Source organism: Dipodomys ordii, unplaced genomic scaffold, assembly GCF_000151885.1.
Source record: "Dipodomys ordii isolate 6190 unplaced genomic scaffold, Dord_2.0 Scaffold3, whole genome shotgun sequence".
Lineage (NCBI taxonomy): Eukaryota > Metazoa > Chordata > Mammalia > Rodentia > Heteromyidae > Dipodomys > Dipodomys ordii.
The window spans coordinates 1,463,505-1,490,002 of record NW_012267219.1 but is presented as its reverse complement, the minus strand read 5'-3'; the positions used below and the strand labels follow the sequence as shown (position 1 = coordinate 1,490,002).

The 26,498-nt window shown below is 49.6% G+C and overlaps 3 protein-coding genes and 1 long non-coding RNA gene across 7 annotated transcripts in view; all 4 read right to left on the bottom strand.

The window, feature by feature from the left end:
- Positions 1–11,660, bottom strand: part of Esyt1 (extended synaptotagmin-like protein 1) — a 16,128-nt gene extending 4,468 nt beyond the window's left edge. The window contains exons 1-24 of the mRNA XM_013022139.1: positions 11,182–11,660; positions 9,614–9,655; positions 9,293–9,427; positions 9,107–9,180; positions 8,899–8,971; positions 8,639–8,728; positions 7,862–7,917; positions 6,273–6,396; positions 6,006–6,182; positions 5,615–5,697; positions 5,265–5,313; positions 5,051–5,137; positions 4,867–4,959; positions 4,580–4,651; positions 4,283–4,369; positions 3,679–3,828; positions 2,965–3,120; positions 2,566–2,742; positions 2,245–2,327; positions 2,099–2,147; positions 1,908–1,997; positions 1,700–1,795; positions 1,403–1,474; positions 1,225–1,311 (exon numbers count right to left, since the gene is read on the bottom strand). Of these exons, the coding sequence (XP_012877593.1) occupies positions 1,225–1,311; positions 1,403–1,474; positions 1,700–1,795; positions 1,908–1,997; positions 2,099–2,147; positions 2,245–2,327; positions 2,566–2,742; positions 2,965–3,120; positions 3,679–3,828; positions 4,283–4,369; positions 4,580–4,651; positions 4,867–4,959; positions 5,051–5,137; positions 5,265–5,313; positions 5,615–5,697; positions 6,006–6,182; positions 6,273–6,396; positions 7,862–7,917; positions 8,639–8,728; positions 8,899–8,971; positions 9,107–9,180; positions 9,293–9,427; positions 9,614–9,655; positions 11,182–11,643 (2,664 nt within the window). The 5' untranslated portion in view covers positions 11,644–11,660. The remainder of the gene's footprint in view (positions 1–1,224; positions 1,312–1,402; positions 1,475–1,699; positions 1,796–1,907; positions 1,998–2,098; positions 2,148–2,244; positions 2,328–2,565; positions 2,743–2,964; positions 3,121–3,678; positions 3,829–4,282; positions 4,370–4,579; positions 4,652–4,866; positions 4,960–5,050; positions 5,138–5,264; positions 5,314–5,614; positions 5,698–6,005; positions 6,183–6,272; positions 6,397–7,861; positions 7,918–8,638; positions 8,729–8,898; positions 8,972–9,106; positions 9,181–9,292; positions 9,428–9,613; positions 9,656–11,181) is intronic.
- Positions 11,661–19,023: 7,363 nt separating this feature from the next.
- Zc3h10 (zinc finger CCCH-type containing 10) lies at positions 19,024–23,801 on the bottom strand. Of its 4 annotated transcripts, none has more exons than XM_013019465.1 (3): positions 23,713–23,801; positions 22,913–22,976; positions 19,024–21,026 (listed from the first exon to the last, which is right to left on the bottom strand). In XM_013019465.1, exon 3 carries the CDS (start codon positions 20,969–20,971, stop codon positions 19,664–19,666), a length of 1,308 nt encoding a protein of 435 aa, XP_012874919.1. In that variant the 5' UTR covers positions 20,972–21,026; positions 22,913–22,976; positions 23,713–23,801; the 3' UTR covers positions 19,024–19,663. The 4 variants fall into 4 exon arrangements, with proteins under 4 accessions (XP_012874919.1, XP_012874929.1, XP_012874938.1 ...); XM_013019475.1 differs by lacking the exon at positions 23,713–23,801 and adding an exon at positions 23,195–23,270; XM_013019484.1 differs by having other exon boundaries at positions 19,059–21,023; positions 23,713–23,768.
- Positions 23,802–24,193: 392 nt separating this feature from the next.
- On the bottom strand, positions 24,194–25,250 carry LOC105987891. The gene is made up of 4 exons (XR_001175178.1): positions 25,187–25,250; positions 25,061–25,085; positions 24,693–24,715; positions 24,194–24,522 (listed from the first exon to the last, which is right to left on the bottom strand). It is a non-coding gene; the product is annotated as an uncharacterized LOC105987891 (long non-coding RNA).
- Positions 25,251–25,303: 53 nt separating this feature from the next.
- Pa2g4 (proliferation-associated 2G4, 38kDa) overlaps positions 25,304–26,498 on the bottom strand; it is a 10,983-nt gene continuing 9,788 nt past the window's right edge. The window contains exon 13 of the mRNA XM_013018330.1: positions 25,304–25,348. Coding sequence (XP_012873784.1) covers positions 25,304–25,348 — 45 coding nt within the window. The remainder of the gene's footprint in view (positions 25,349–26,498) is intronic.

The window sequence follows — 26,498 nt, the reverse complement described above, 5'->3', positions numbered from 1 at the left end:
GCTTTTTTCTTTTTGCTTATGTGGTGCTGAGGAATCGAACCCAGGGCCTCAGGCATGCAAGGCAAGCGCTCTACCACTGAGCCACCTTCCCAGCCCCTGGCTTTTTTTTTTGGTCGGTCGTGGTGCTTGAACTCTGGGCTTGGGTACTGTCCCTGCGCTCTTCAGCTTAAGGAGAGCACTCTACTACTTGAGCCACAGCGCCACTTCCAGTTTTCTAGTGGTTTATTGGAGATAAGAGTCTCATGGACTTTCCTGCCAGGGCTGGCTTTGAACCAAGATCCTCAGATCTCAGCCTCCTGAGTAGCTAGGATTACAGGCGTGAGCCACTGGTGCCTGGCTTCCACTGCCGTTTTTTTTGTTGTTGTTGTTGGCTAATTGAGGTAAGAGTCTTACAGACTTTCCTGCCTGAGCAGGAAAAAGTAAAAAAATCAAAAGTGGAGCTGTGGCTTAGTGGTAGAGCACTAGTCTTGAGGGGAAAACACCAAGTGAAAACTCAAAGCCCTGAGTTTCAAGCCCCTATACTAGGAGTGTTTCCCCCTCCCCCCACCTCCCCCCACCACCCCTGCAAAAAAAAAAAAAAAAAAACTACTCAGAAAATGTTGGAAGTGGTGCTGTGGCACAAGTGGTAGAGTGCTAGATTTGAGTACAAAGAGGCTCAGGGACAGTGCTCAGGCCCTGAGTTCATGTCTTAGAACCAGAAAAAAAAAATCCATCTTTAAAGTCAAGAGTCATTTAAGAATGCCTTTCTTACTGCCTCTACCCACTTCCTCCAGTCTGGTGGAACCCTTCCTCCGCCACAAGAAAAACCCTTCATATCTTTCTACCTAGTTATTATTCTGAAAGTACTCTTTGGTTTTTTGTTTGTTTGTTTTGTTTTTTTGGTCAGTCGTGGAGCTTGAACTGTGGGCTTGGGTGCTGTCCCTGCGCTCTTCAGCTCAAGGCAAGTGCTCTACCACTTGAGTTATAGTGCTACTTCTGGCTTTCCAGAAGACTTTCCTGCCCAGGCTGGCTTTGAACCACGATCCTCAGATCTCAGCCTCCTGAGTAGCTAGGATTACAAGCGTGAGCCACTGGCACCTGGTTTATTCTGTTTCTTTTTTCTCTCCTGCAAGAGACTGAGCTTCATAAGGATGACTTTGCTATTACATTTCTAATTGGTTCAGTGCCTATTCTGTGGAGGGAAGCTGATAAATATTTGTGGAATAGCTTAAATATACACAGTACCTGTAACTCCAGGCTCTCAGTGTGTGGCTTCCTGATGAGGAAGGAGGCACTCTCATCCCAGACAGGGGCTGACGTCTGGGGAATAGCCTGGTGGAGATGAGAGATTATAGTCAGTAGTTGATGCTTAATCCTCTACTCATTTCCCTTCCCTTCACAACAGCACAGTATTTCCTAATACCTTCGTTTTATGAGAAGTCTCTCCCACAGTGACAGTAGCATACGGGCTGGGAGGCTTGGTGCCTTTTCGGAGCTGGAAAGACAATAATCGTGTTGTCTTAAATTTGAACCTAGTTAGATCACCTCACAAATTACAGCCACAGCCAGTGGCTAAGTCTCCATTTTCACTTAACAGCCACACCCTCATGGCCCTGGACAATCTTCCTGTCTCAGCACCATTTTCAGAAAGTAAGGGGCCATGAGGATCATTCACACCTAAGGGAGCTGGAGTAAAGGCCTGGGGAACTGTGGCTCTCACCGGCAGGTCATCCGCCCGTTCCAGGTAGACAGACAGCAGGGCAGCTGCCAGCTCTGCACTCTTATGAGTCTGGATCAAATTGTTTACCTGCAACACCTAGGAGGGCACACAGCGCACAGGGCGGGGAGCTGACACTTGGGCTGGCAAGTGCCTGGGAAGCTCAGAGAAGCCCCATCCCGGTCCTTTCTCCTCCAGAACCCTCTCTTACCTCCTCTAACTCAGCAGCAGTGGGTCGGGGGGTCAGCCGTTCCAGGCGCAAGTGCAGGCGGCCAGACGGGACATCCTCCAGGGTCAGCCACTGGGGAAACAGGCAGGAAATGGCTTGCGAATGTGGGAGTGGAAATGACAAAAGAGGCATGGGTCAACTTCAGCAAGGATGGATCCTAATCCCGTGCTCACCTCATCAAGGAAGCCACTGTTTAGGACTGTGGTAAGGCTTACTTTACACCTGTGGAGGAAAGATTTAAGACAAGAGGCTGATGGTCATATTACATGGCCTACAGAAACCCAGCTTCTATCAGCCCACCAGGGCTTCACCCTCTCACCTGCCCAGAAAATCATCCTTGTCCAAGTCCTTGTCAAAGACCTCAACGTCTAGCTCTTGGCCTGGAATTGATGTGACAATCACCTAATAGGAGAAAATAGTGCAGACAAAAAGGAATTCTTTTTTTTTTTTTTTCTGGTCAGTCGTGGGGCTTGAACTCTGGGCCTGGGTGCTGTCCCTCAGCTCTTCAGCTCAAGGCTAGCACTCTACCACGTGAGCCACAGCACCACTTCTGGTTTTCTGAGTTGAACCAGAGATTTTTGACCAGTCTTAAAACTGTGAGGGAAGAATGGGGCAGACTCAGGGGAGTCTCAGTTCTGACCTCAAACACCTCGTTCCAGCGGGGATTGAGATCTTCCCGGACAACACGGCTCCGGAAGCTTCGTCCAGCCAGCTTTAGTTTGACATAGGGGTCAGACTTGCCCTTCACCAGTCCCCCCAAGAAACGGTCTTTGGCAATCAGGTCCTGGGCCTCTAATACATGGATCCGAAGTACGTTCTGCAAAAGGGAAAGGTAAGGATTGGAGGTATGACTCAAGTGGTAGATCACCTGCCTAACTAGTGCAGAGTCCTGAGTTCAAATCCCAGTAGTGCCAAAATGGGCAGATGGGGCACCAGATGGCAGTCAATGGAACAAGAATTCTCCGAACTAAGTCTGCAGCAGGTCTTGCACACTTACAGTAGGCAAACAGACCCTAGTATTTTCCAGCTGTCAACTTACCTCAGTCCCAAACTGGCTATCAGGAGTCGTGTGACAGGGCCGGGGCGGGGCATCCACACTGCTGCCTTTCTGGGGACTCTCATTATCCATGTCCCACACACTAGGAGTACCAGGTACAGTAGGGAAGCAAATTTCTGATGAATCCAGGTACAAGATCTGGGAAAGGTAGTATAGTTGTAGAATTAAGAATGTTCAGCTAACCAATAGCAAGCAAGGTGTGGAGGAGTTGGGGGTCCAAGTAGAGATCTGACAGAGAAATCAGATTGCTGTCTTGGCTAGGCTCATCTCTAGAATGTTCCTGCCTCTCCCATTCTTAATTCACATATTCTTCCCCCAGTCAAGTCAGTAAACATGCTTTTGTATACTTACTATAGGTGCTTCTACATATACTAGCCCATTTCATCTCAGTGGGCTCCACTTCTATACTCTATCAAGAATTTCACAGGGCGGGCTGGGAAGGTGGCTCAGTGGTAGAGTGCTTGCCTTGCATGCATGAGGCCCTGGGTTGATTCTTCAACACCACATAAGCAGAAAAAGCCGGAAGTGGCGCCTGTGGCTCAAGTGGTAGAGGGCTAAACTTGAGCTGAAGAGCTGAGGGACAGTGCCCAGGCCCAGAGTTCAGGCCCACAACCGACAAAAACAAAAAACAAAAAACCCCAAAAAAGAATTTCCCAGGGCTCCCCAATCCTCTGTACTTTTTTTCCTTTTCCATACCCGCATGACCAGTTTCATGTAGAGCCTGGAGTTTAGGCCAGAACCACTGAGCTGGAACCACTGGTCCAGGGTGAGTTCCGGAGCAGTCAGCAGTCGAGCCAGGGGCAGGGTCAGTGACCCTAGAGTCAGGGCTCTGGAGTCATCCTTCACCTACAAGCACAGGAGAAGGGAATTTAGTGAAAAGATTAGGGGAAAGAGCAGCATACAGAGGCACAAGAACATAGCTCTAGCATCATTCCTGTTTTCCTATCACAGACTACTCCAACGTTTTTTTTTTTGAGGGGGGGGCGGACCTTGAGCTCAAGGCCTGGGTACTTGTTCCTTAGGTTTTGTTTGTTTTTTGTCTGTCTCCCTCCCTCCCTTCCTTCCTTTCTTCCTTCTTTCCTTTCCTTCTTCCTTCCTTTTCCTCAATGCTAGCTATATAATTTGAGTCACAATCTCACCATCTTTTTGGTGATTAATTGGAAATTAGAGTCTCATGGACTCTTATCCTGTCTGGGCTGGCTTTAACCATGAAAAAAGAGTGAGAACACAAGGCCCAGAGTTCGATTTCAAATACAAGTATGTATACGCATACAGACTCAAAATTTTTTTTTTATCTTACCTGTACATCAAGCTCTTGGCTTCGAGGGTCTTGCAGGAAGAAGCGAAAAGCTTCCTCCCACACTGGGCTGTTGGTGTTGTAGACAGCCTGGAGATGGGGAGGATGGAATAGGGAAAATACTAAACAACTATTCCTGTTTTTCCAGAAATCCCTTGCTATCTCAGGCACGTAAGCCAAACATTCTACCACTTGAACTATGTCCCCTGACATATACGCATCCTAAAGGGGAGCCTTCATTCCATAAAGAACCCTCCCCTGACCGATATAATGCCCCCCACAGTAGTGTCCTGGGCTCACCTTGCTCTCCTGGGTCACATCCTGAATTGACAGCTGTACCATGGGATTGGGTTCCTTGTTCCCCTTCTTCAGCTGGGTGGGGGAGGGTAGAATTCAGAAGTCATCATTGGGGGATCACACCAGTATCTCTTTCCTGGGGTGGGCCTGACCCCCACCTTGGAACGCTTGCATCACGGCTGTTTCAGGAGCCCAGCAGGCAGGCAAATTTGCATCCTCAACCAGGGAGGGGTTGGGAATGCTGCCTTCAGGGCTTCTGTTCCCATGAGTTACCCAGGAACCCAACTCACGGGAAGATCCTGGCCCCGATCCAAGTAGACAACGAGGATGGCAGCCGATGGGGGCTCTGGCCGAGAGGTGATGCCCCGATTCCACTGCAGGACCTGAGCCGAGGGAAGGAAGAAATGGTCAGACCTGGGTCCTGGTCATTCCTAGACTACTTCCCCTGCCCGCTTGCTACTCCACAAGGCTTACCTGCTCTAGCTTTTCTGCATCTGGCAAAAGTGACAGCCATTCTAGCCTCAAGTGAACTTGGCCTTGCCCACCTTGTAGAGGGAACCACTGAGGAGAGAAGCAGAAGAAAGTGTTGTAGGTATCAGATGCTACCCAAGCACTTCCCCACCAGTGTAGCAGTTATTGCCTGCCCAGAGGGTGCGGTCACTCCCAATTTCCTCTTCTCCCAACTTACTTCATCCAGTACTCCAGCTTGTAATACCCTCCCTACATCCAGCTTCATTCTGAAGGATCGGGGGAGAGGCAGAGAAGGAGAAAAGTAGAATGTTACAATCAATAGTATGTCAGTGGCCTTCATTCATCTACCCAGAACTAACTGGCAGATCCCAGACCCTTTTCCTTACACTCAGGAGATCTTGGTGTGTATGTGTATGTGCATATGTGTGTGTGCATGTATATGTGTATGTATGGTCAGATGGAAAGGGAAAATGATACATGAATGAATCGTAGTCTCAGAAAATATAATTACCTCTAGGACCTCAATAGCACAGGGCCTTTAGAATCTTAACATAGGTGGAGTCTCACCTGCCCAGAAAGTCATCTTTATCTGGGTCCTTGTCAAACACTTCCACCTCGATCTCCTGTCCTGGGACCTCATGTACCATCACCTGGAGAACACAGAAGGCTAAGGCCTGGGCTGGGAAGGTGGCTCAATGGTAGAGTGCTTGCCTTGCATGCATGAGGCCCTGGGTTCGATTCCTTAGCACCACATAAGCAGAAAAAGCCGGAAGTGGTATTGTGGCTCAAGCTGAGCTGAAGAGCTGAGGGACAGCGCCCAGGCCCACAACAGACCAAAAAAAAAGGGGGGGGGGCTAAGGTTTTACAAGCTGCAGCCATGAGGACCCTCCAATCAGTATCTTCTCCCATGACCTCTCCAAGCCTATTTCACATAGCCGACTCCCTCTTGGCTTCTTACCTCATAAGTCTCTCCCCACTGAGGGTTGAGCTCCTCATCGATGACACGACTGCAGAATGTCTGGGTGCCCACCCGCACGATTGCATAGGGATCTGACTTGCCCTCAATCAGGCCTTTCACATATTTGTCCTTGGAACTCAGCCCTCGAGCAGCCAGCAGGTGAACCCGAATAATGCCCTGGGGTTAGGAATCAATTAGTGAGAGACTCTAAGGACCTAGCTCAGAGTTCTAGAGAACAGGATTCAACTAGCAAGGAAGAAGCCATACCCTGGGCAGAGGGGAACGCAACTGGGCCACATCATGAAGGTCAGGCACAAGGGGCACCAATAGTCGGTTTGGCAACACAAGGAAGGCAGCAATGGAATCCATGATCATGGTGTCAGAGAGTGAACTTCATTGGGGAAATAGAAAAGGAATATAGCCCCAACTTCTTATTTGCATACCCAAACCAACTGTTTCCTATTATAAAGAGACAAACCCTTTATTGAAAAGCAGCTTTAGCCAGGTACCAGTGGCTCATGCCTGTAATCCTAGCTACTCAGGAGGCTGAGATCTGAGGATCGAGGTTCAAAGTCAACCCCAGGCAGGAAAGTCCCTTGAAGCTTTTTTTTTTTTTTGGTCAGGCGTGGGGCTTGAACTCTGGGCTTGGGCGCTGTCCCTGCACTCTTCAGCTCAAGGCCAGCGCTCTACCACTTGAGCCGCAGCTCCACTTCTGGCTTTTTCTGCTTATGTGGTGCTGAGGAATCGAACCTAGGGTCTATGCATGCAAGGCAAGCACTAACACTGAGCCATCTTCCCAGCCCCCCTTGAAGCTTTTTATCTTCAATTAACCACCAGAAAAACAAGTGATGTTGTGGCTCAAAATTAAGTAGAGCACTAGCCTTGAGCAGGAGCTCAAGGACAGCACCCAGACTCTTGAGTTCAAGCCCTATGACCAGCCAAAAAGAAAAGAAAAAGCCTTGATACTTTTTTTTACCCTAATTTGCTAATAACTACCACTCACTACCACTTAACACACTCTCTCTCTCTCTCTCAGTTGTGGGGCTTGAACTCTGGACCTGGGCGCCGTCTCTGAGCTCTTCAGCTCAAATCGAGTGCCCTACCACTCTATCCTAGTAGCTAGGATTATAGGCATGAGCCACGGGCACCTCGATTCACTGTCTCTTCTGTATTGCCCTTCCATTTCTCACTGTCTTTTTTTTTGTTTTTTGGTGTTTTTTTTTTTTTTTTGTCAGTCATGGGGCTTGAACTCAGAGCCTGGGCACTGTCTCTGAACTCTGACTCATGGCTAATGCTCTACCATTTTGAGCCACAGCACCATTTACAGTTTTTGAGTGGCTAATTGGAGATAAGAGTCTCACAGGGACCTTTCTGTTCAGGCTGACTTCGAACCCCAATCCTCAGGTAACTAGGATTATAGGCATGAGCCACCGGTGCCCAGCTTCTCTCTTTTGGTATTGGTACTAGGGCTTTCACTCAGGACATGAGCACTGTCCCCGAGATTTTTTGCTCAAGACTAGAGCTCTACCACTTGAGCCACAGCTCCACTTCCAGTTTTGTTGTAGTCTGTTGGAGAGGAGAGGCTCATGGACTTTCCTGCCTGGGCTAGCTTCAAACCATGATCCTCAGATCTCAATCTCCTGAGACACTAATATTACAGGCTCCATTAGCCCTTTTTATTCCCTACCAAAACGCATGCTCTTCCACAAAGAAAATAAATCACAAGATGAAATTTCCCAGAGGTCTTATTTCCTCCACTAGTGCTAAAGTCTCAGGGGACACTGCTGCATCTTTCACTGCTTTGTATCCCTTCAACATACAACCCAAGGCTGAGTCACTTAGTAGGTTCCTAATACCTAACTCCTGGGATATCCAGCAGATTGGTCATCCCTGTCCAGTTGATATCCAGGGTCTGGAAGAAAAGCACAGGGTTAGAACAAACCCAAAAGAGCATAGGCATACCCATCCAGTGTGTCCAGACCCCTCCCCTTTCCTCTCTTTTTCTTTGTCCCTCCCTCTTTCCCTCCCTTTCTCTCAGAGTCTCTCTCTCTCTCTCTCCCCCCATCCCTGCCCAGCCTGGGCACTGTTCCTTAAATTTTTTTACTCTAGGCTGGCACTCTACCACTTGAATCATAGTCCCACTTCCTGTTTTTTGGAGGTTAATTGGAAATGAGAGTCTCATGGACTTTTCTGCCCAGGCTGGCTTCAAACATTGATTCTTAAATCGCAGCCTCCGGAGTAGCTAGGATTACAGGCATGAACCACTAGTGCCTGTCCACCCCCACCCCCAGTTCTTTTTTTTTTTTGGTCGGTTGTGGGGCTTGAACTCTGGGCCTGGGTGCTATCCCTCAGCTTTTCAGCTCAAGGGGAATGGATGCTCTACCACTTGAGACACAGCACCACTTCCGGTTTTCTGAGTGGTTTATTGGAGATAAGAGTCTCGTGGATTTTCCTGCCAGGGCTGGCTTTGAACCATGATCCTCAGATCTCAGCCTCCTGAGTAGTTAGGATTACAGACGTGAGCCACCAATACTCAGCTCCCAGTTGTTATAAATCCTCTCCTTAGTCCTCACAGCTACCTACTTTTACCCCCCCAGTCCTGTTTCCCCATCCCACCTTAATGTTTTCCTTACCGGGCGTCGGATAAAGAACATTGACACAGCCCCCACGATAGGAATGTCCCCCACAAGTGGCTCAAGAATCACCCGCAAGATGCCATGTAGCTGAGAGGAGAAGAGAAGGGCAAGAAGAGAAGATCAAACTATTCCACAGAAAAGGCCCTCTGTCCTCCCAGTCTTTCCCAGCCTTAAGGTTTCCAACCTCCTACGTCCATATATGCTGTGAACCTTGGGGGAGAGACTCCACTACGAGGGCCCCTGGCATTCTGACCCACCTGCATGCCCTTAATCCCTGCTTTGCAGAAATATTTCTTAACTTCCACGTCAATCTGCACATCACCCACATAGCTGGGAGGTGGTGGGAAAGAGAATAAAGAAGGTAAGTAGTAAGTTGGAATAAGGGGTCGGGGGAGTAAAGTAGTGGACCCAGGAGTGACCAAGGTCCGCCCACTGATAGGGAAACAGAATAGTGAGTAATGTTACCTGACGTTCAAGTCCAGCAGAATCTGCTCTTTTCTCTGGCTAGGGTGAACCTTGACTCCAATGATTCTCAATGGCTGGAGAGAAAGGAGGTCTCGAGAGAAGCAGGAGGGAAAGGGAAGACCCCCTCCCATTCCCTTTTGGACATTAATCCAGGCTTCCTGACCATCTCCTCCCAAACATACGTACCTTTTCACCCAGTTCCACTCTTGTAAATGTGAATGTTTGCAGATGGGGGTTAGATCCCCGAACAGCTGGAGCTACAGTTTCAGCCAGAAGCTTCTCCATATACTGGCCTAAGAAAGGCCAGACTTGGGCCACAATCTAGGAAGAAAGGGAGATGGTCACAGAAACCCATCTTCCCTCTAAAATCAGGGTCCTTCAGAATCCTCCCCTTAGGACAGCTCTGGAAACTAGGCTCCAGCTAGAAGTGAGATGTGGCAGGGATCAGCAAAAGAAATGAAGCCCCAGTTTCCCCTTAGAAAAAATAAAACCCAGGGCAGTCCTCACCTTGTTTAGCCATTCAGCCTTTTCCACATCTGGGAAGCTGACCTGGAGGTGGAGAAGGCAGACACAGTGACCCTGTGCTTCCTAAGAAGCCAGTGGGAGGCCCACAGAGGACAGGGAACATGACCATTTGGCAGGGACTCCTAAGATCCAGGAGCTGGCGCATGTCCAGAGGTTTCTTTCCTCAGAACTAGGGTGTGCCGAGATCTCTGGAATAAGCGGAGCTAGCAGGGTGCAGGCCACACAAAGATGCTGTGTGGCTAGCTCATAGACACTAAATGACAGCTAATAGGTCAGAGAGGGGGAGGAAGGAATAGGGCACATTCTTTCTAGAGGGGGAGGTCCTGACAAACCACAGCTCCAGGGATCCTGGGATTGGATTGGAGGAGTCCTGATCCTTTGTCCAGCCTGCCCTCCTCCTCCTCTGGCTGGACTGGGACTCCCCTACTCAGAAGATGAAGAAGAGAGTAACATCCTCAAGCAGGGAGGGGGAGAAGCGCTATGGAGGCCTCTCTGTGTGCCTCCTTTTCCTTCTATTTTCTTTCATTCTTCTCTCCTTCCTTTCCTTCTCTCTTTGCCACTCTTCCTATGTGACCTCTTCCATGAGGAAGTGTGTTCTGTGTGCGGCAAGGAGGATTCATCTCCATGCTGGATAGCTGGGACAGGCAGTTGCTGCCTGGGCTACAAGTCCCCGAGAGCCACCGAAGGCTTTCTTCTTCCCAGTGTAGTGTCTGGGAAGTGTGGTGATGTCTGACTGTCTACTGTCTGTCCGATCGCCCGAACTAGGGGGCACCTCTGCAGGTGGCAGGGTGGGGCGGGTAACGGATCCAGAGCGTCTGTAAAACCGGAGAGAAGCATGTGCTTCAGCTCTGGGTGTGTGGAGGGGGGTAGGGGTGCAGAAATAGGGTTTGGGTCTGCTGAGGAAAGCGGGCTACCCACAAGTCCGGAAAAGGGTGTGGCCGGCGGGCGCAGCGAGGGCCGCGGGAGCTGCAGCGGCCGCACCGCCTTCCTCCCGGCCTCCCCCACCCCGCCCCACCCACGCCTCCGCGGTGCGGCGGCCCCGCCGCTCCCGGCGCCCCGGGGCCGGTCAGCCCAGGTGCTGCTAGGGCTCAGCTACACCAGGCTGCCGCGGCACCCCGGGGCACAGGAGTGGGAAAGAGGCAAACTTTACGGCCGCCCGTGGGTTAGAAAAGAAAGACCGTGTGGCAAAGGCGAAGGAAAGACGCAGGGAACTCCGAGCAGGGACGCGGGCCAGGATGCCGTGGGGGCAGAGCAGGAGCAGCGTCTCCAGAAGCAGGCAGGAAGGGGGTGCAGGGGTGGCCTCGGAGGGCCCCCGATTTTACACCGCTCTTGCCCAAGAGGAGAGGAAGACGGTCCGGATTCTGTGGAAGGACCCAGCCGGCCGCGCTGGAAGGGTGGGTGGGGAGTCCCGGGCCCGGCCCGCCGGCTAGCGGGACCAAGTGGAAGTCCGGGGGCTCCGTCCTCGAGCGCGGGGGAAACTTTGCCTCTAGGGGCCGGGAGGGAGCCAGACCTGAGCTGCAGAAGGGAGCTGTGCCAGAGGGGTGGCTCACCCAGGCAGGTAGCTCTCGGTGGCTCAGGTACAGCGTCTTGGCCGTGAGCCGCTCCTCGTCATCCAGTAGCTGTCTCGCTGCCCGAAGGCTCCGCTCTTTCTCCTCCCGCACCCGGCGCCAGCCCAGGTAGAGGGCGAGGCCGAAGAGCACGAAACCCACGCTGAGCCCCGCTGCCCCGGCCAGGTACACCGGCACCAGCACCAACAACCGCCGCCCGAACGAAGTCAGGACAGCCAGGGCCTCACCAGCCGCGCCAGGGCCGGCAGGGGGGACCCCGGAACCCTGGTCTGGTTTGGAGTGAGCAGCAGGAGGGTGGTCGGGGGGATCGGAGGGGACAGAGGGCTGGTCCATGGGCCTGGAGTTAGGGTCTTCGGGGTTGGGGCTAGAGCCCTCTCCGGGAGAGCGCTCCATGGAGCCGCCCGACCCAGCTGGAGGTTGCCTGCCTACTCTGACTGCGTGCATCCAGCTAGCAAGCCGTGACCCCCCCTCACCCCCCCCCGCCTCAAGACAGGGGAGGGGACCCCCCAAGCCACGCCCCCACTCCCGACGGTTTGGGTTGGTCCGCGCCGCATCCACCGAGGTGGAGTCAAAGGTTGAAGCCCCGCCCCTCCTGCGGGGAAGGGAGCGCGCTTTGAGTAAGACAGGACCTCCCCGATTGGATAAGAGAGCCGAGGATGGGCGGTCTGGGCTGGCGGGAAAAAGGAGGAAAGGGGCTAAAGGGCAATATTTGATTGGCAATAAAAAAAGAGGCGTGGTGTGCTATTTAAAGAGGAGGATCCAGTCCTCCTCCCACGTGGGATTGGAGCCCTGTGGCGTGACGTCAGGTAGAGCCGCAGGGCCAATTCCTGGATTTTAGAAAAGCTGGATTTGCGAAGTTGAGATGCTTGTGGGTGGCCAGGGTTTCCTTCTGCTCATTCGAACGATTTGGCAGGATTTGGTCTTTCTGTTCACTGGTCAACTTTCCCCAACTTTTAATATTCTAAGCACATTCCTAATCCACACTCCCTCCTTCCCCCCTCCCTTTTTCCCTCTAGTTGCCCTTACAAAGGAAAGGAAATAACCCTATATGGAATGAAAGCTGTCGATGACCAACCAGGTCTATTCTGACCCCAGGCCCCTAACTTGTAATGGTTTTCTCTAGAAAAATCGGAAGACTCAGAAATAGAGGGGGGGGGGAGGGCAGGTGGATGGAGGAGCAAGTAAGACGTAGGACTTTCTGGAAATCTCTGGGTTGTTCATCTATCTATATCATAGAGGAAAAATTAAGACTAAATTGACTTCAGAGAGGCTGGGGGAGGCTCCACAGTAGCAGGAAATATTTTCCAAGAATTTCCTAATTCTGAGGAATTTATAGGACATTAAAAAGAGGAATCTAGAATAGGGAGAGAGCCGGGCGCGGGTGGCTCATGCCTGTAATCCTAGCTACTCAGAAGGATGAGATCTGAGGATCACAGTTCAAAGCCAGCCCCACAGGAAAGTCCGTGGGACTCTTATCTCCAATAAACCACTGGAAAACCGGAAGTGGTGCTCAAACGGTAGAGCACTCGCCTTGAGCTGAAGAGTGCAGGGACAGCGCTCAGGCCCGGAGTTCAAGCCCCACCACCGACAAGAAAAATAAAAAAAGAGTAGGGAGAGGGAATATGACTTAGTGGTAGAATGCTTGCCTAACATGAAGTCCTGAATTTGATTCCTCAGTACCACATAAACAGAAAAAGCTGGAAGTGGCTCTGTGGCTCAGGTAGTAGAGTGCTAGCCTTTCAAGCCCCACGACCAGCAGAAGAAAAAAAACCTACAGTATTATGTAGGTTTATGATGGAAAGGTACAAGGTACAATGATGATAACTTTTGTTACTTAGAGGTAGATGATGTTCAGGGATCTTAAAACTACATTAATTGCACGCTGAAGAGGGAAGAGTTGGTCTTAAGATTATTATATTTTATTTATTTTTTGGGGGGGTTCAGTTGTGGGGCCTGAACTCTGGGTCTGGGCGCTGTCCCTCAGCTCTTCAGCTCAAGGCTAGCGCTCTACCACTTGAGCCACAGCACCACTTCTGGCTTGGAACCACTTGAGCCACTTCCGGCTCTTTTCTTTTTGCTTATGTGGTGCTGAGGAATCGAACCCAGGGCCTCATGCATGCAAGGCAAGCGCTCTCTCTACCACTGAGCAACCTTCCCAGCCCCTTTCTTTGTCGTGGGTACTGAACTCTGGGCCTGGGCGCTGTCACTCAGCTCTTCAGCTCAAGGCTAGTGCTCTACCACTTGAGCCCCAGCACCACTTCCGGCTTTTTTTTCCTGCTTATGTGTTGCTGAGGAATCGAACCCAGGGCCTCATGCATGCAAGGCAAGAGCTCTACCACTGAGCCACCTTCCCAGCCCTCTCAGTCATTTTTTTTTTTTGGAGAGGATTTCAATTAAGCTGCCTAGGCTGGCTTTGAGTTAGGTAATTCTCCTGCCTCAACTTCCCAGGTAGCAGCCCTTCAAACATCTGAAAACATCTACTGAGTTTCTCTTTAGTGTTCTTCCTCACTTCCTTTCCTTCTTTTGTTTTCTTTCTTTTTCATTCTTTTCTGACTCTCACTCTCCCTGTCCCTTCCTTTCCCGTTCCTTAATTACCAGGGTTGCTTGGCTTTTCTGCTCACAACTGGTACTCAGTCACTTATGCTACACGCTTAGCCTGGCTTTTTGCTGGTTAATTGAAGATGGACTCTTGAGAACTTTTCTGCCTGAGCTGGCTTTAAAATTGGAACCCCCAGGTCTCAGCCTCCTAAATAGGTAGGATTCAAGGATTACATATATAATCTTTCTCTTTTCTTTCCTTTCCATTTTTCTCTCTCTTTCTTTCTGCTCCAACTTAGGGCCTAGATGCTGTCCCTGAGCATTTCGGCTCCAGGCTAGCTAGAACTTTACCACTTAAGCTCCACTTTTGTGCTGGTTAAGTGGAGATATGAGTCTCTTGGACTTTCCTGTCTGGGCTGGCTTTAAATCATAATCCTCAGATTTCAGCCTCCTGAGGAGCTAGGATTATAGGCATGAACTACCAATGCCTGACCCCCTTCAGCCTTTTCTTACAGGGTTATTTTTTCACATACAACTCTGATTTAGCAACAGCTATCTAAAACTTACATTTAGAGTACATGATACAGCCAGGCACTGTACACCTGTAATCCTAGCTACTCAGGAGGCTAAAATCTGAGGATCATTGTTTGAAGCTAGGCGAGGCAGGAAAGTGTGAGACTGTGACTCCAATTAATTATCACAAAAGCTGGGAGTGGAACTGTGGCTTCAGTGGTACAGGGAGTGCTAGCCTTGAGTAAAACCAAAACAAAACCCAAGGACCACACCCAGGCCCTGAGTTCAAGGTTTTATTTTTTAACAGTGCTGGGAAATGATCCCAGATGAAGCATGTTAGGCAAGTCCTCTGCCACGAAGCTACAACTCCAGCCCCAAATTTTGATTTTGTGTGCCAACTGGAGATTCCAGGTGGCTCTTATATGAATTTACTGCATTAATCTCCACATTCACCTCCACAAGTTCTAGGTTTTATCCCTAAGCAGTACTTTTTTTTTTTTTGGTCTGTCATGGGGCTTGAACTCAGCCTGGGTGCTGTTCCTAAGCTCTTCAGCTCAAAGCTAGCTCTTTACCACTTCTGGTTTTCAGGTGGTTAATTGGAGATAAGAGTCTCACAGATTTTTCTGCCCCTGCTGGCTTTGAACTGCAATCCTCAGATCGCAGCCTCCTCAGTAGCTAAGATTACAGGCGTGAATCACTGGTGCCTGACTCCCTAAACGGTATTTTAAGGGGAGACAGGCCCAGTATTTTAGTCATTCCATACAACAGACACTTTGATTTTTTTTTTCTTCAGCTCAGCGCTTGACCACTTGAGCTACAGCACCACTTCGTTTTCTGGTGATTAATTGGAGATAAGAGTCTCACAGACTTTCCTGCCTGGGCTGGCTTTGAACCTCAATCCTCAGCTCTCAGCCTCCTGAGTAGCTAGGGTTACAAGTGTGAGCCACCAGCACCTGGCTATTTTTCTTCCTTCCTTCTTTTTTTTATTTGGGTCAAGTTGTGGGGCCTGAACTCTGGGCCTAGGCACTGTCCCTCAGAGCTTCAGCTCAAGGCTAGTGCTCTACCACTTGAACCACAGCACCACTTCTGGCTTGGAACCACTTGAGCCACTTCCGGCTCTTTTCTTTTTGCTTATGTGGTGCTGAGGAATCAAACCCAGGGCCTTATGCATGCAAGGCAAGCGCTCTCTCTACCACTGAGCAACCTTCCCAGCCCCTTTCTTTGTCGTGGGTACTGAACTCTGGGCCTGGGCGCTGTCCCTCAACTCTTCAGCTCAAGGCTAGTGCTCTACCACTGGAGCCACAGCACCACTTCCGGTATTTTCTGCTTATGTGGTGCTGAGGAGTCGAACCCAGGGCCTCATGCATGCAAGCAAGCACTCTACCACTGAGCCATCTTCCCAGCCCCTACTTTTTCTTTCTTTTTTTTTTTTTGTCGGTCATGGGACTTGAACTCTGGGCCTGGGTGCTGTCCTTCAGCTCTTCAGCTCAAGGCGAGCGCCCTACCACTTGAGCTACAGCGCCACTTCTGGTTTTCTGGTGGTTTATTGGAGATAGGAGTCTCACAGTCTCTCCTGCCTGGGCTGGCTTTGAACCGTGATCCTCAGATCTCAGCCTCCTGAGTAGCTAGGATTACAGGCGTGAGCCACCAGCGCCCGGCTTACTTTTTCTTTCTTGTATATACTGATGAATGTTTGTTTGGTTTTTGGCCTGAACTCTGGGCCTGGGCGCTGTCCCTCAGCTCTTCAGCTCAAGGCTAACGTTCTACCACTTGAGCCACAGCGCCACTTCCAGCTTTTTTCTTATGTGGTGCTGAGGAATCGAACCCAGGGCCTCGTGCATGCAAGGCAAGCACTCTACCACTGAGCCACCTTCCCAGCCCCTGATGAATGTTTTTTGTTTCATTTTGCTTTATAGTGCTGGTGCCAGAGCCTCTCCCACATACTAAATTCTACTACTGATCTACATACACTCTTTGCCCTTAAATAGGCTTTTTGTATTTTTAGTCTCCTTTTTAATAATAAAACATAGAAGTCAGGCACCTGTGGCTCATTCCTGTAATCCTAACTACTCAGAAGGCTGAGATTTGAGGATCATGGTTTCAAGCCAGTAGGCAGGGGCTGGACTTTCCTGTGTGGAAACATTATTATAAAAAAAGCCAGATGTGGAACTATGGCAACAGTACAGTGTTAGCCTTGAATAAAAGAATCTGAGGGACAGCATCCATGGCCTGGGTTCAAGCCCCAGGACCAACACAAAAAATTAAAAAAAAAAAAAAAGCCTGGCACTGGTGGCTCACGCCTGTAATCCTAGCTACTCAGGAGGTTGAGATCTGAGGATCATGGTATGAAGTCAGCCCTGGCAATAAAGTCCTTGAAACTCTTATCTCTAATTAACTAACAAAAAACTCAAAGTTGGAGCTGTGGCTCAGAGTGGTAGAGCACAAACCTTGAGCAAAAAAAAAACTCAGGGACAGTGCCCAGGACCTGAGTTCAAGCAGAAGAACCAACAAAATTAAATAAAGATAAATAAACAAACAAAACAAAACATAGCCCTTGAGCTTATTACTAGAGACTAGAGATTGCTCTAGGATTAAGGCACTTAGCAATATTCACTAGGGACAAAGGTTATTATATCACTTAAATCCTACTACTCTGACTCATATTTTTTTCTTTTCTGCGATCACTTATAGATGAAACAGGAAAGAAGCTCTGGACACCCAGGAATTGACATGACACAGAGACCTAAACTTCTGAATTGTCAGGACAGGTATGTTTCTCAAAGCTGGCTGATGAGTTCTTGTGCTGGATAAAACAATCTCATAAAACACAGCATCAGACAAGGTCACTCGGTGACTGTTAAATGAGACAAAAACCCAAAACAAACAGCAACACAACTGGCTAGGCTCTAGTGGCTGACATCTATAATCCTAACTACTCAGGAGGCTAATCTGAGAATCATAGTTTAAGGCCAGCTGAACAATGTATCTCCAGCTAGCCAGCTAAAAGCTGCAACTGGCCAGGCACTAGTGGCTCATACCTATATTCCTAGCTACTCAGGAGTCTGAGATCTGAGGATGTGGGTTAGAAGCCAGCCCGGGCAGAAAAGTTCCAGTGAGATTCTTATATCCAATTAGCTACTCAAAAAACTGGAAATAGAGCTGCAGCTCAAAGTGGCAGAGCCCTACACCAACAAAAAGAGCTACAACTGGAGGGATGGCTCAAGTGATATTGCCAGTTGTGATTAAAAAAAAAAAAAAAGGGTCCTGGTGGCTCACACCTATAATCCTTGCTACTCAGAAGGCTAAGATCTGAGGATTGTGGTTCAAAGCCAGCCTGGGCAGGAAAAGTCCACGAGACTCTTATCTCCAATTAACCACTGGAAAACCAGAAGTGGCACTGTGGCTCAAGTGGTAGAGAAGCTAGCTTTGAGCTGAAGAGCTCAGGAACAGTGCCCAGGCTAAGAGTTCAAGCCCCATTACTGACAAAAATAAATAAATAAAAAGAAGCCAAGGATATACTCGAGACCCAGAATTCAAGCTCCAGTATGGCACAAAAGCCCAAATTGGCCAATTGCAAATGTATTACTGGTAATCATAGCTGATATATACTAATACAAGGCAGACTATGTCTACACTTGCCCAAATTCACCTCTGGAAATGGAAACAAGAAAATAAAATTAAGATTTTAACTGAGAATTCATGTTGGTATCTATATTCACATTTCTATATGCTCCTAAGCCATCTTTTAATAATCCAAAATTGCACCAGAAACTGAACATTAAGCTTACCAATGTGTTGTTTTTAAAAATCCATAAGCAATTCTGCCTACTTTTTTCTTTAGCACTCCCTCAGAGATAGGGGTCTCAGTGTTACCCAGACTGGTGCCCAACCAGTCTCTCAAGGCTCAAGTGGTCCTCTTGCCCAGACCCAGCCTTTTGAGAAGCTGGGACTACAGGAACAGTCTACTGTGCCAGGCATTTTTTTTTACCCCAGTAACTAGCCCACCATCTCCAAACCTGATTTGCCAACCTTACCAGAAAGAGGGAGCTGAAGATGCAGTGAGGGAAGTACACACAGCATCACTGTGCATGCCCTCCAAACCACCGTGCCATTGCACCAGACACCTGTTGTTTCCCCTACATTAGCCATGAGCTGCGGAGGAACTGAAGTTTTGGTCACTGGGGTCCCTGGCCTTAAGTGGATATAAAACCTCTGGTCTTAAGTATAGAGACCAAAGAAAGGAAATGAACCCTGAAGCTTGTGTCCTCAGAAGAACTCCCTTTTCCTAGCCCCTCCCAACCCTTTGAAGGCTTAAGACACTGCCACTAGAGAAGGCTTGGAGCTGGAGGGACATAACTGCTATCAACAACTCAAGAGAGGCCATGCCATCTGCCCTGCTGTTTGAGTTAAGGGAATTATCTGCTAACTCCATAACATCTCAACCCCATTTCTGAGCACATACACCCTCCTTAGTACCTGCCCCCCTGAATGACCCTAGAAGCCCTTGTTACTAAGACAACCTGGGAACAGCACATGCAGACAGAGACCAGAAACAGATGGGACTATTTTTAAACTAGACTAGGTGGCTCCAAAGCTTTTACCCCCCAGAGTGCCTTCCCCAAGGCTCCATTTGGTCCCTAGCCATCTATGATGGCATCCATCCAACTTACCCAGGCTATGTGAGGGTAGGGTTTTTACCCCATTTTGGCATTAGATCTATTTTATGCTCCCATTTTCCACAAAGAATATCTAAGAAAGTTTTCACTGCCTCCATTTGTTAAAAATAATAGTTAATTTTATTTCTTTGGAAAGTAGTGGGCCCTGCTCTACAGATATCCAGACCAAGCTAGGTAAATGGATGCTCCCCTAGTCTTTGGGCTGGAGTACTATGGTCCCGGCCTTCCCAGGGGCCCAGGAGCAATTTCTGTATTATTCAAACCAACTGGGCCACAAATCATTTGAAGGCTCCTATGAGATCTTCTCTCTGGCCACCCACTTCCCAATCTTTCCTGGATCTCCCTCTGGATGGGGCACTTTTTCTTCCAAAACCAGTACTGGAACCTGTGCTGTTCAGAAGAAAGGACATAACCAGGGATGTCCTCAACTTCCTGCTGAGCACCGAGGACAGAGACCCTCAGTCAGTCCTTCCTTGCTGCTGGCTTCAGTCTGAACTTCTACGCAAACCACCACTTGAGTGAGGCCTGAAGGACAAGAGTGCACTCCTAAAAGACAGATGAGAACACACCTGCCCAATTCCACCTCAGGAAATGCTCCTCAGAAGCATATTCCTTGTTCTCTTGTCCTAGTTCTTGAGGGAGCCCTTCAGACAGGGTTGGAAGGGCTAGGCGAGTGGGCAAGGGCCCCTTGACCTCAGCCCTGAGAGGCTACACCAGGGGAATGTCCTTTAGCCCCATCAGTGCGGCATGGCTGTGATGCGCATGCTCTGGGAAGCAATAGGATAAGTCACCATGGGAGTGGTGGTGTGGCTCATTGTGATTCCTGCTAAGGGCTGGGCCATCGATACAGCCACAGGAGCCACAGGAGCCACAGATACAGCTACAGGAGCCATGGAGACAGGTGGGGGAGCCATTCCTTGGGCAATTGTTTGAGCCAGAGCAGCTGAGAGTGGCGTGATCTCTGGGTTCAAGTGTGGGGGTGGGGGTGGTGGAGCAGCAGGAGGTGCAGCATTAGTTGGGGGAGCCGCTGGAGCTCCAGCAGGGGCTACCAGTTCTTGCTGGGACACAGGACGAGGCTGTAGAGCCTGGCTGCTGAGCGTAGTGTGAGTCTGGGCAATGCCATGGTTAAAAGTGGCGACAGTGCCCACAGTGGGGGCTAGAGTTTGCTCAGTGGCTGGTGCAGTAGAGCTCAGGGTCATGACCTTGGCTTGATTGCGGAACTGGGCGTTTTGTTCCAGAAGTACCTCATTGGTGGCCAGCAGGTTGTTGACCTGCTTCTTTAATTCCTCTACGCGCTTCCTGAGCATGGCATTCTCTTCTTCTAGTAGTCTACATTCCACCCCTCGGGGTGGAGCCAAGTTATATTCGTATGACTCAAAATGAGGGCCATCAGGAGGGCAGCATCCACCTCTCCGGCGCTTGGGGCCTGGTTCATGGTCCTCAAAGCCCCTGTCAGAAAGGTCATAGATATCATAAAGATCGTGACGTCTTCCTGGGGGAACTGAGCCTGTGGAGCCCCCACCTCCAGTGCCGCCTCCACCACGAGCATCAAACTCAAAATCCCGTTGCAGGTGACGGAACTTGCACTTGGCTCCTCTCTGACAATCACCCTTGAGGAAGTCACGGCAGATAGGGACCTCCTCCTTTCCATTTGGCAGGTCAGCTGGTGAAAGGCCCAGGCCAGCTGCTACTTTTTGCCTCAGCCGAGGGGGAAGCTCTCCTGTCTTCTTATAGCCATCCTCATCCTCCTTGGAGCCATGGATAAAACGGCAGTTTGGGCGGCTACACTCCTTGTTCTGGAAGTCATGGCAAAAGATGAATTCATTTTTGCTCACCCCTAAGTTGGACACCTCACTCATGTCTGGGTGACGGTATCGACAGCGTTTGCCTCGCTTGCACACATTCCGCAGGAAGTCTCTACAGATGGCATCCGAGCTGCTTCCTCCACTGCCTGCTCCTGCCACACCCGTCTCCTCACTGCCACTGCTTCCAGGGCCGCCACCGTTGCTTCCAGTGCCGTTGGCATAGCTGTCCCGGTCAGGCATCCTGGTCCCTGCTACGTCAGGGCTTTCTTCCTTTTCTTGCCACTCTTGGTGACTGCTAAAAAAAAAAAGGAGGGAAGGGGGAGGCAGGAAGAGGGGAAATGTGTCAGATCTGTCAAACCAGACTCCACCAGAGATTCCCCCCTCTCTTCCTGTGTGTAGAGCAGGCAGTCCAGTGAGGCAATGGCTTTGGAGGTGGCAAATCTGAGAGACAGGAATTCTGATGGACTTGGCCAGAAGTCCTGCCCAAGCCCTTATGCACCTGGTCTTGGTCAGAGTGATTCACACTTGCCTGGCTAAGGGAGGGAGTTGGGGTGAAGCCACCTCATCTAACTAACAGTGATAGGCCCAGGAGGGGGCAGGGAGTGTTGGATTTTATCTTCCCTTCTAAGATGACCTTATTAAACTCATGGAAGTGAAATTAAAACTGTTGTTGGTTTCTGAATAGGCTAGCAGGAGACTGGAATAGTGCCCTAACGACTGGCTGCTTACGGACAGTAGGGTACCAGTAAAATATTTCCTTAACTACTCTTCCATGGGATTACAGGTGAGAGTTCTGTATCTACCAGATCTCTAGAACCTAAGGAATCCTTGACGAAGAGCCTACTGTTACCAGTTTGAGGGCTGTTGCTATTCTGTCACTATTGTTTTCTCTTACTACCATGCTCAACCATGGAAAGTTGGCCCCCTCCACTTCAGGGGAGATATTCTAAACTAGAATTTCCATTTCCAGCCACCACTACCCACCCCGGGGTAAAACCATTTGTGGCAAGGTCAAGGTGTGAAGAAGTAAATTTGATAGGAACAATGGACTTTTGCCCAGTCCCCACTCACTCCCCTAACCCTTCCATGAGAAGATCCACTGACATCAAACCACGCCATTCCTTACCCCATAAAGACACTAATTATTTATAGCCTCTATAAAAGCTTTTTAAATCTATTTCCCAAGAGAGCTCTGGAATGCCAGTCCACTGCCCCAGTTCTAGCACCCCCCTCTAGGCCCTCACTCCCAACAAACTGGGAGTCCTAGTTACCACGTGTCTTACCTCCTAAACCTTTCATAGTGTTCAGGCTCCCCCTGCTGTTCAAAAGGATTTCACATTGTTTCCCCTTAGGTATAACTGATCTCTCCTGATTCTGTTAGCTTTGACTTCCCCATCCAACCCTCTTGCCTTAAGATCACCCTAAGAAAACAGACCAGATCAGAGCCAGAGTTACACAAAAATTTGTACAAAAGAAGAGGTCTTCATATCTCCTCCAAAAGTAAGTAGCCCAAGTCAGATGTGGGTGACTCACACCTGTAATTCTAACTACTCAGGAAGTTGAGATCTGATGATTGTGGTTTGAAGCCAACCCAGGCAGAAAAGTCCATGAGATTTTTATATCCAATAAACTATTCAGAAAAGGCTGGAAGTGGTGCTTTGGCTCAAGTGGTAGAGTTGTTAGCCTTGAGCATAACGAGGCTCAGGGACAGCAAGCAGGCCCAGTTCAAGCCTCAGGACTAGAAAAATAAACACAAACAGTAAGTAGGGAAGAATAAAAGAAAGTGGTAAAAGAGAAAATGCCAACTGTGTGTGTGTGTGCGCGCGCGCGCGCGTGTGCGCTGCCGATTCTGGAGCTTGAACTCGGGCCTGAGGCTAGCACTCAATCACTTGAGCCACAGCTCCACTTCCAGCTTTTCTTTTGGGTAGGTAATCCAAGATAAGAGTCTCTAGGACTTTCCTGCCTAGTCTGGCTTTGAACTTCAATCCTCAGTTCTCAGCCTCCTGAGTAGTTAGTTGTATAGGAATGAGCCACCTGGTTAAGATGTGAACTTCTACTAAAAGAGAAACCATCAGGTGAAGAATAAGTCGCCATCTACCCAAGCCTGACCCACACTACAAATCCCACCAGAACAGATAATTAGATATACTTCTCCCCACCCAACTCTCCCAGAATTAGTACCTGAGGTAGCTCAGGTGAAGTCGGGGACTCCTGTGGGTCTCCACCTCCACATCACTGCTGGGTTCTGAACAAAAACAAATAAACAGAAACTTGGGTGGGAGAACTCTGAGGTAGCTGTCATAAATAGGAACGAAGTCGGACAAAACGGCAACTTTTCCTGTCAAAGAGAGAAGTTGCCAAAAAAAAAAGAATAATAAGGGAATAAGGGATAGAAGTGACTCAGACTGGGAAGATGAGTTGGAAAACCCATCTTCAATGAACAGTAGGTGGAGGAAGCTCTACCTCGAGATAAAGGAGGATGTGGGGGTCCAGAGGACAGGCTAGGGCCGGGAGTTAGAACGGCCGAAGGAAGAGCGGCAACTGACAGCACATGGGATGGCACATTAGACTGGGGGGTCGGTGATTGTGACGCTTCCCAACACCTAGAGTTTGCGAAAAGTCCTGAGAGTTTCCCTAAAGCAAGTCTTCTAGCTTCTTCTTCTGTACTTGAGGACAGTAGCTCCGGCACTTGGCCATGAGACCAGCGAAAAGGACACTAAGGAAGTGAAGCCGGTGCAGGGGGGAGGGCGTCTAGGTGACATCAAGATGAAGGGAGGGGAAGGGCCGTGACGTCACGAAGCTGGCGTTTGCTCGCGAAGCCGGGTCAGTCAGAAAAGGGACCCTGTCTTGGGTTGCGAGGAAAAAAAGCCAGATAGGTTCTTGGGGGGGCCTCGTGTGGGCCAGCGGAGCCCAGCCGCTGGGCCAGCCCCGACTCCTCCCCTCCGGGCGCGGCCTCCACCTAAGTCTCCCGCCTCCCTCACCTGCCGCCGCCGCCGTAGTTGCTGCTGCCGCCTGCCGGTCCTCAAGCTTCGACAAAGAGCCGCCCACTCCACCGCTCTTCCGCTTCCTGCGGAAGGGCGACGATCTAGCCGCCAGACCCGGAACCATACTCTATGGTATGCGAAGCGGCGCGATAAGCCGCAGGAAGTTCCCAACAACCCTTGCGCGTCACCATGGCAACACGACCCAGCAACCTTAAGGAGCCCCAGCTACCGAAAAACACCGAGCACGCCTTAGTAATAGTACGGTGCAAACTCGAACTTTTACCGGAACCTTGGAACATACCCTCAGGCGCACACATGGCTCCAAACCCCAGCACACGCCGCCCACACCTAGCACCCAAGATATTGCCCGGGTTAACTTTTTGACACCATATAGAGTGTTGACACCGCTTAACCAGCAACGATCCACACAACCCGCCCCCCGCAGTCGTAATGAGGACGTAAAAGACAAGACGATTTCAAAGTTCAGCTGCAACAGCAAAAGAGATGGTTTATTGTACACGCGTCACACTCGGCCACAACTATGAACAGAACTAGTCCAGAATGTCACAGGTCCGGGGCACAGGACCATCAGGGGATGCTTGGTTATGAGCAAGGTGTGTCTTTCAGAGACGATCTTGGCGATGGAAGTTTCTAGATCCACTGGAAAATCACAGCGGCATGCAGTCCAACAAACTCAGCGTCCCGGCCTACGGCATTCCTTATTTCCTCCTGCTCCTCTGGCCTCGACGGGTGCACAAGCTGGTTTACTTGGACCTCTGCCTCATCTTTCTTCTTTTGCGCTTCAGCCTGCAAAGTACACACGAGAAGACATGCTGTTTACAAACCAGTTTTTCCTCCCCAGTGCATGTAGGGGGTTAATCAATCACTGATTCTGCCGAGGCAAAACTGTTTTTCTCACAGTTCCTTTTTTTTTTTTTGTCCAAGGGAATCCTCCCAGGCGAGTTGTCTCAACATACCTGCGCATTCGCTTCTTCCTCCACTAACAACCCGATTATGAGGCAAAGGGAAAAGAAAAAAAAAGATCCTTATTAACAAAATACAGACGTACACCACAGGGTTATAAACTGAGCAAGCCCTTAGCTTGTATGAAGGATTGGACGTAGCATTAACAATGACCATAGGTTGATATAAGACCCCAAGTCCGTTTCTTACACCCGTTTGAACACCCTCCAGGGTCCAACGGACACCTTTCGTTCCTTCTCCCCCCCAAAGTATGCTGACCACCGCCCGAACATAGAATGCTGCGACTGAGAAGCACGGCCGTCTTTCCTTGTTGGGATCTCCCCCTTGCCAACTCCCAATCTCCCTGCTAGAAACCGCTCACCTTGGCTCTCATGGCGCAGTTGTTCCTGCCAAGGAAGAGAAAAAGGTTATAGTTAGTTTTCTCCGGAGATGGTAAATATAGAGGTCAGATGTTAATGGATTGTAGGCAGAACACAACGCCACTCACCAAGGAAGATGGCGCTAAGGCCGAGAGAGAGCCAAGTTCCGCCTACGACTATTTATTGGCGTTCTTAGTGTCGTCACTTCCGCTACTCTCGGCCTTCCCCCCCCCTTTTCCCGCCCTCTAAGGGCGGGACTGTCCAATCAGAGTAAGAATCGTTTTCAGCCGCTATCAGAGGGCAAATGAGATCAAATTAATCCTGTAGGAAAGCGAAGTATTTCGAATTGGCTTTACCAGTACCCTCAGCTTTCCAGTTTTGTTATGAATATATTATTTCAACGTGAGCACGCTTTTCCTGTCTAGGACGGAGAGGTACAGACCAGGAAAGAGCCAGGGCTTCCGATTTCTCTCATTGCTTCTTGGGAGTTGCAGTTTCTTGGCGAAGTCCTCCATTTTCTTATAGATTGGTGTGGACTGTGGAATGGACTTTGCATTTTTATAAGCTAACTTGCTGTCGACCCAGCAGAAACAAGGTTAGCTAATTCTTCTTTAGAGAAAGTATGACATTTGGTCTTAAAGGAACTTTTCCATTTTCATCGTATAGTTAGTTGAGAATCACTGGAAAACATCCTCAGATATGGCTTACAGGAAGCTTGAATTGAATGTGAATAAGGATGAATGTGGTTTTATTTGCCCAAATGAAAACGGAACAATGAAACTTGCTGAAATTCTTTTAAGAGGGCAGGGAGATAAGGGAGTGATAATAAGGACACACTGCAGACAGGATACATTGTAGACGGCGTGGAAATGTCACAATAAAGCCACTCTAGGGCTGGGAAGGTAGCCCAGTGGTAGAGCGCTTGCCTTGCATGCATGAGACCCTGGGTTCAATTCCTCAGCGCCACATAAGCAAAAAGCCGGAAGTGGCGCTGTGGTTCAAGTGGTAGAGCACTAGCCTTGAGCTGAAGAGCTGAGGGACAGCGCCCAGGCCCAGAGTTCAGGCCCCACAACCGGACCCCCCCCAAAAAAAAGACAAAGAAAGCCACTCTATAACTAATGTATACTACTAACTAGGAATGTGGCTTGGTGAGAAGTGCTTGGCCTAGCATGCATAAAGCCCTGGGTTTGATTCCTCAGTACCATATGAACAGAAAAAGCCTGAAGTGGTGCTGTGGCTCAAGTGGTAGAGTGCTAGCCTTGTGCAAAAGTTCAGGGACAGTGCCCAGGCCCTGAGTTCAGGCCCCAGGATAGGCAAAAAAGAAAGGAAAAAGTCTGGAGCGGTGTGGTGACCTGTAATCTCCCAGCACAATGCAGGCTGACACAGGAGGATCCATGTACATCAGACTCAAAAATAAAGTTGTTTTTTTTTTTTTTTGGG

Bases quoted from the DNA above. Each gene is read 5' to 3' on its own strand.
- Zc3h10 (XM_013019465.1), bottom strand. From the start codon at position 20,971: ATGCCTGACCGGGACAGCTATGCCAACGGCACTGGAAGCAACGGTGGC.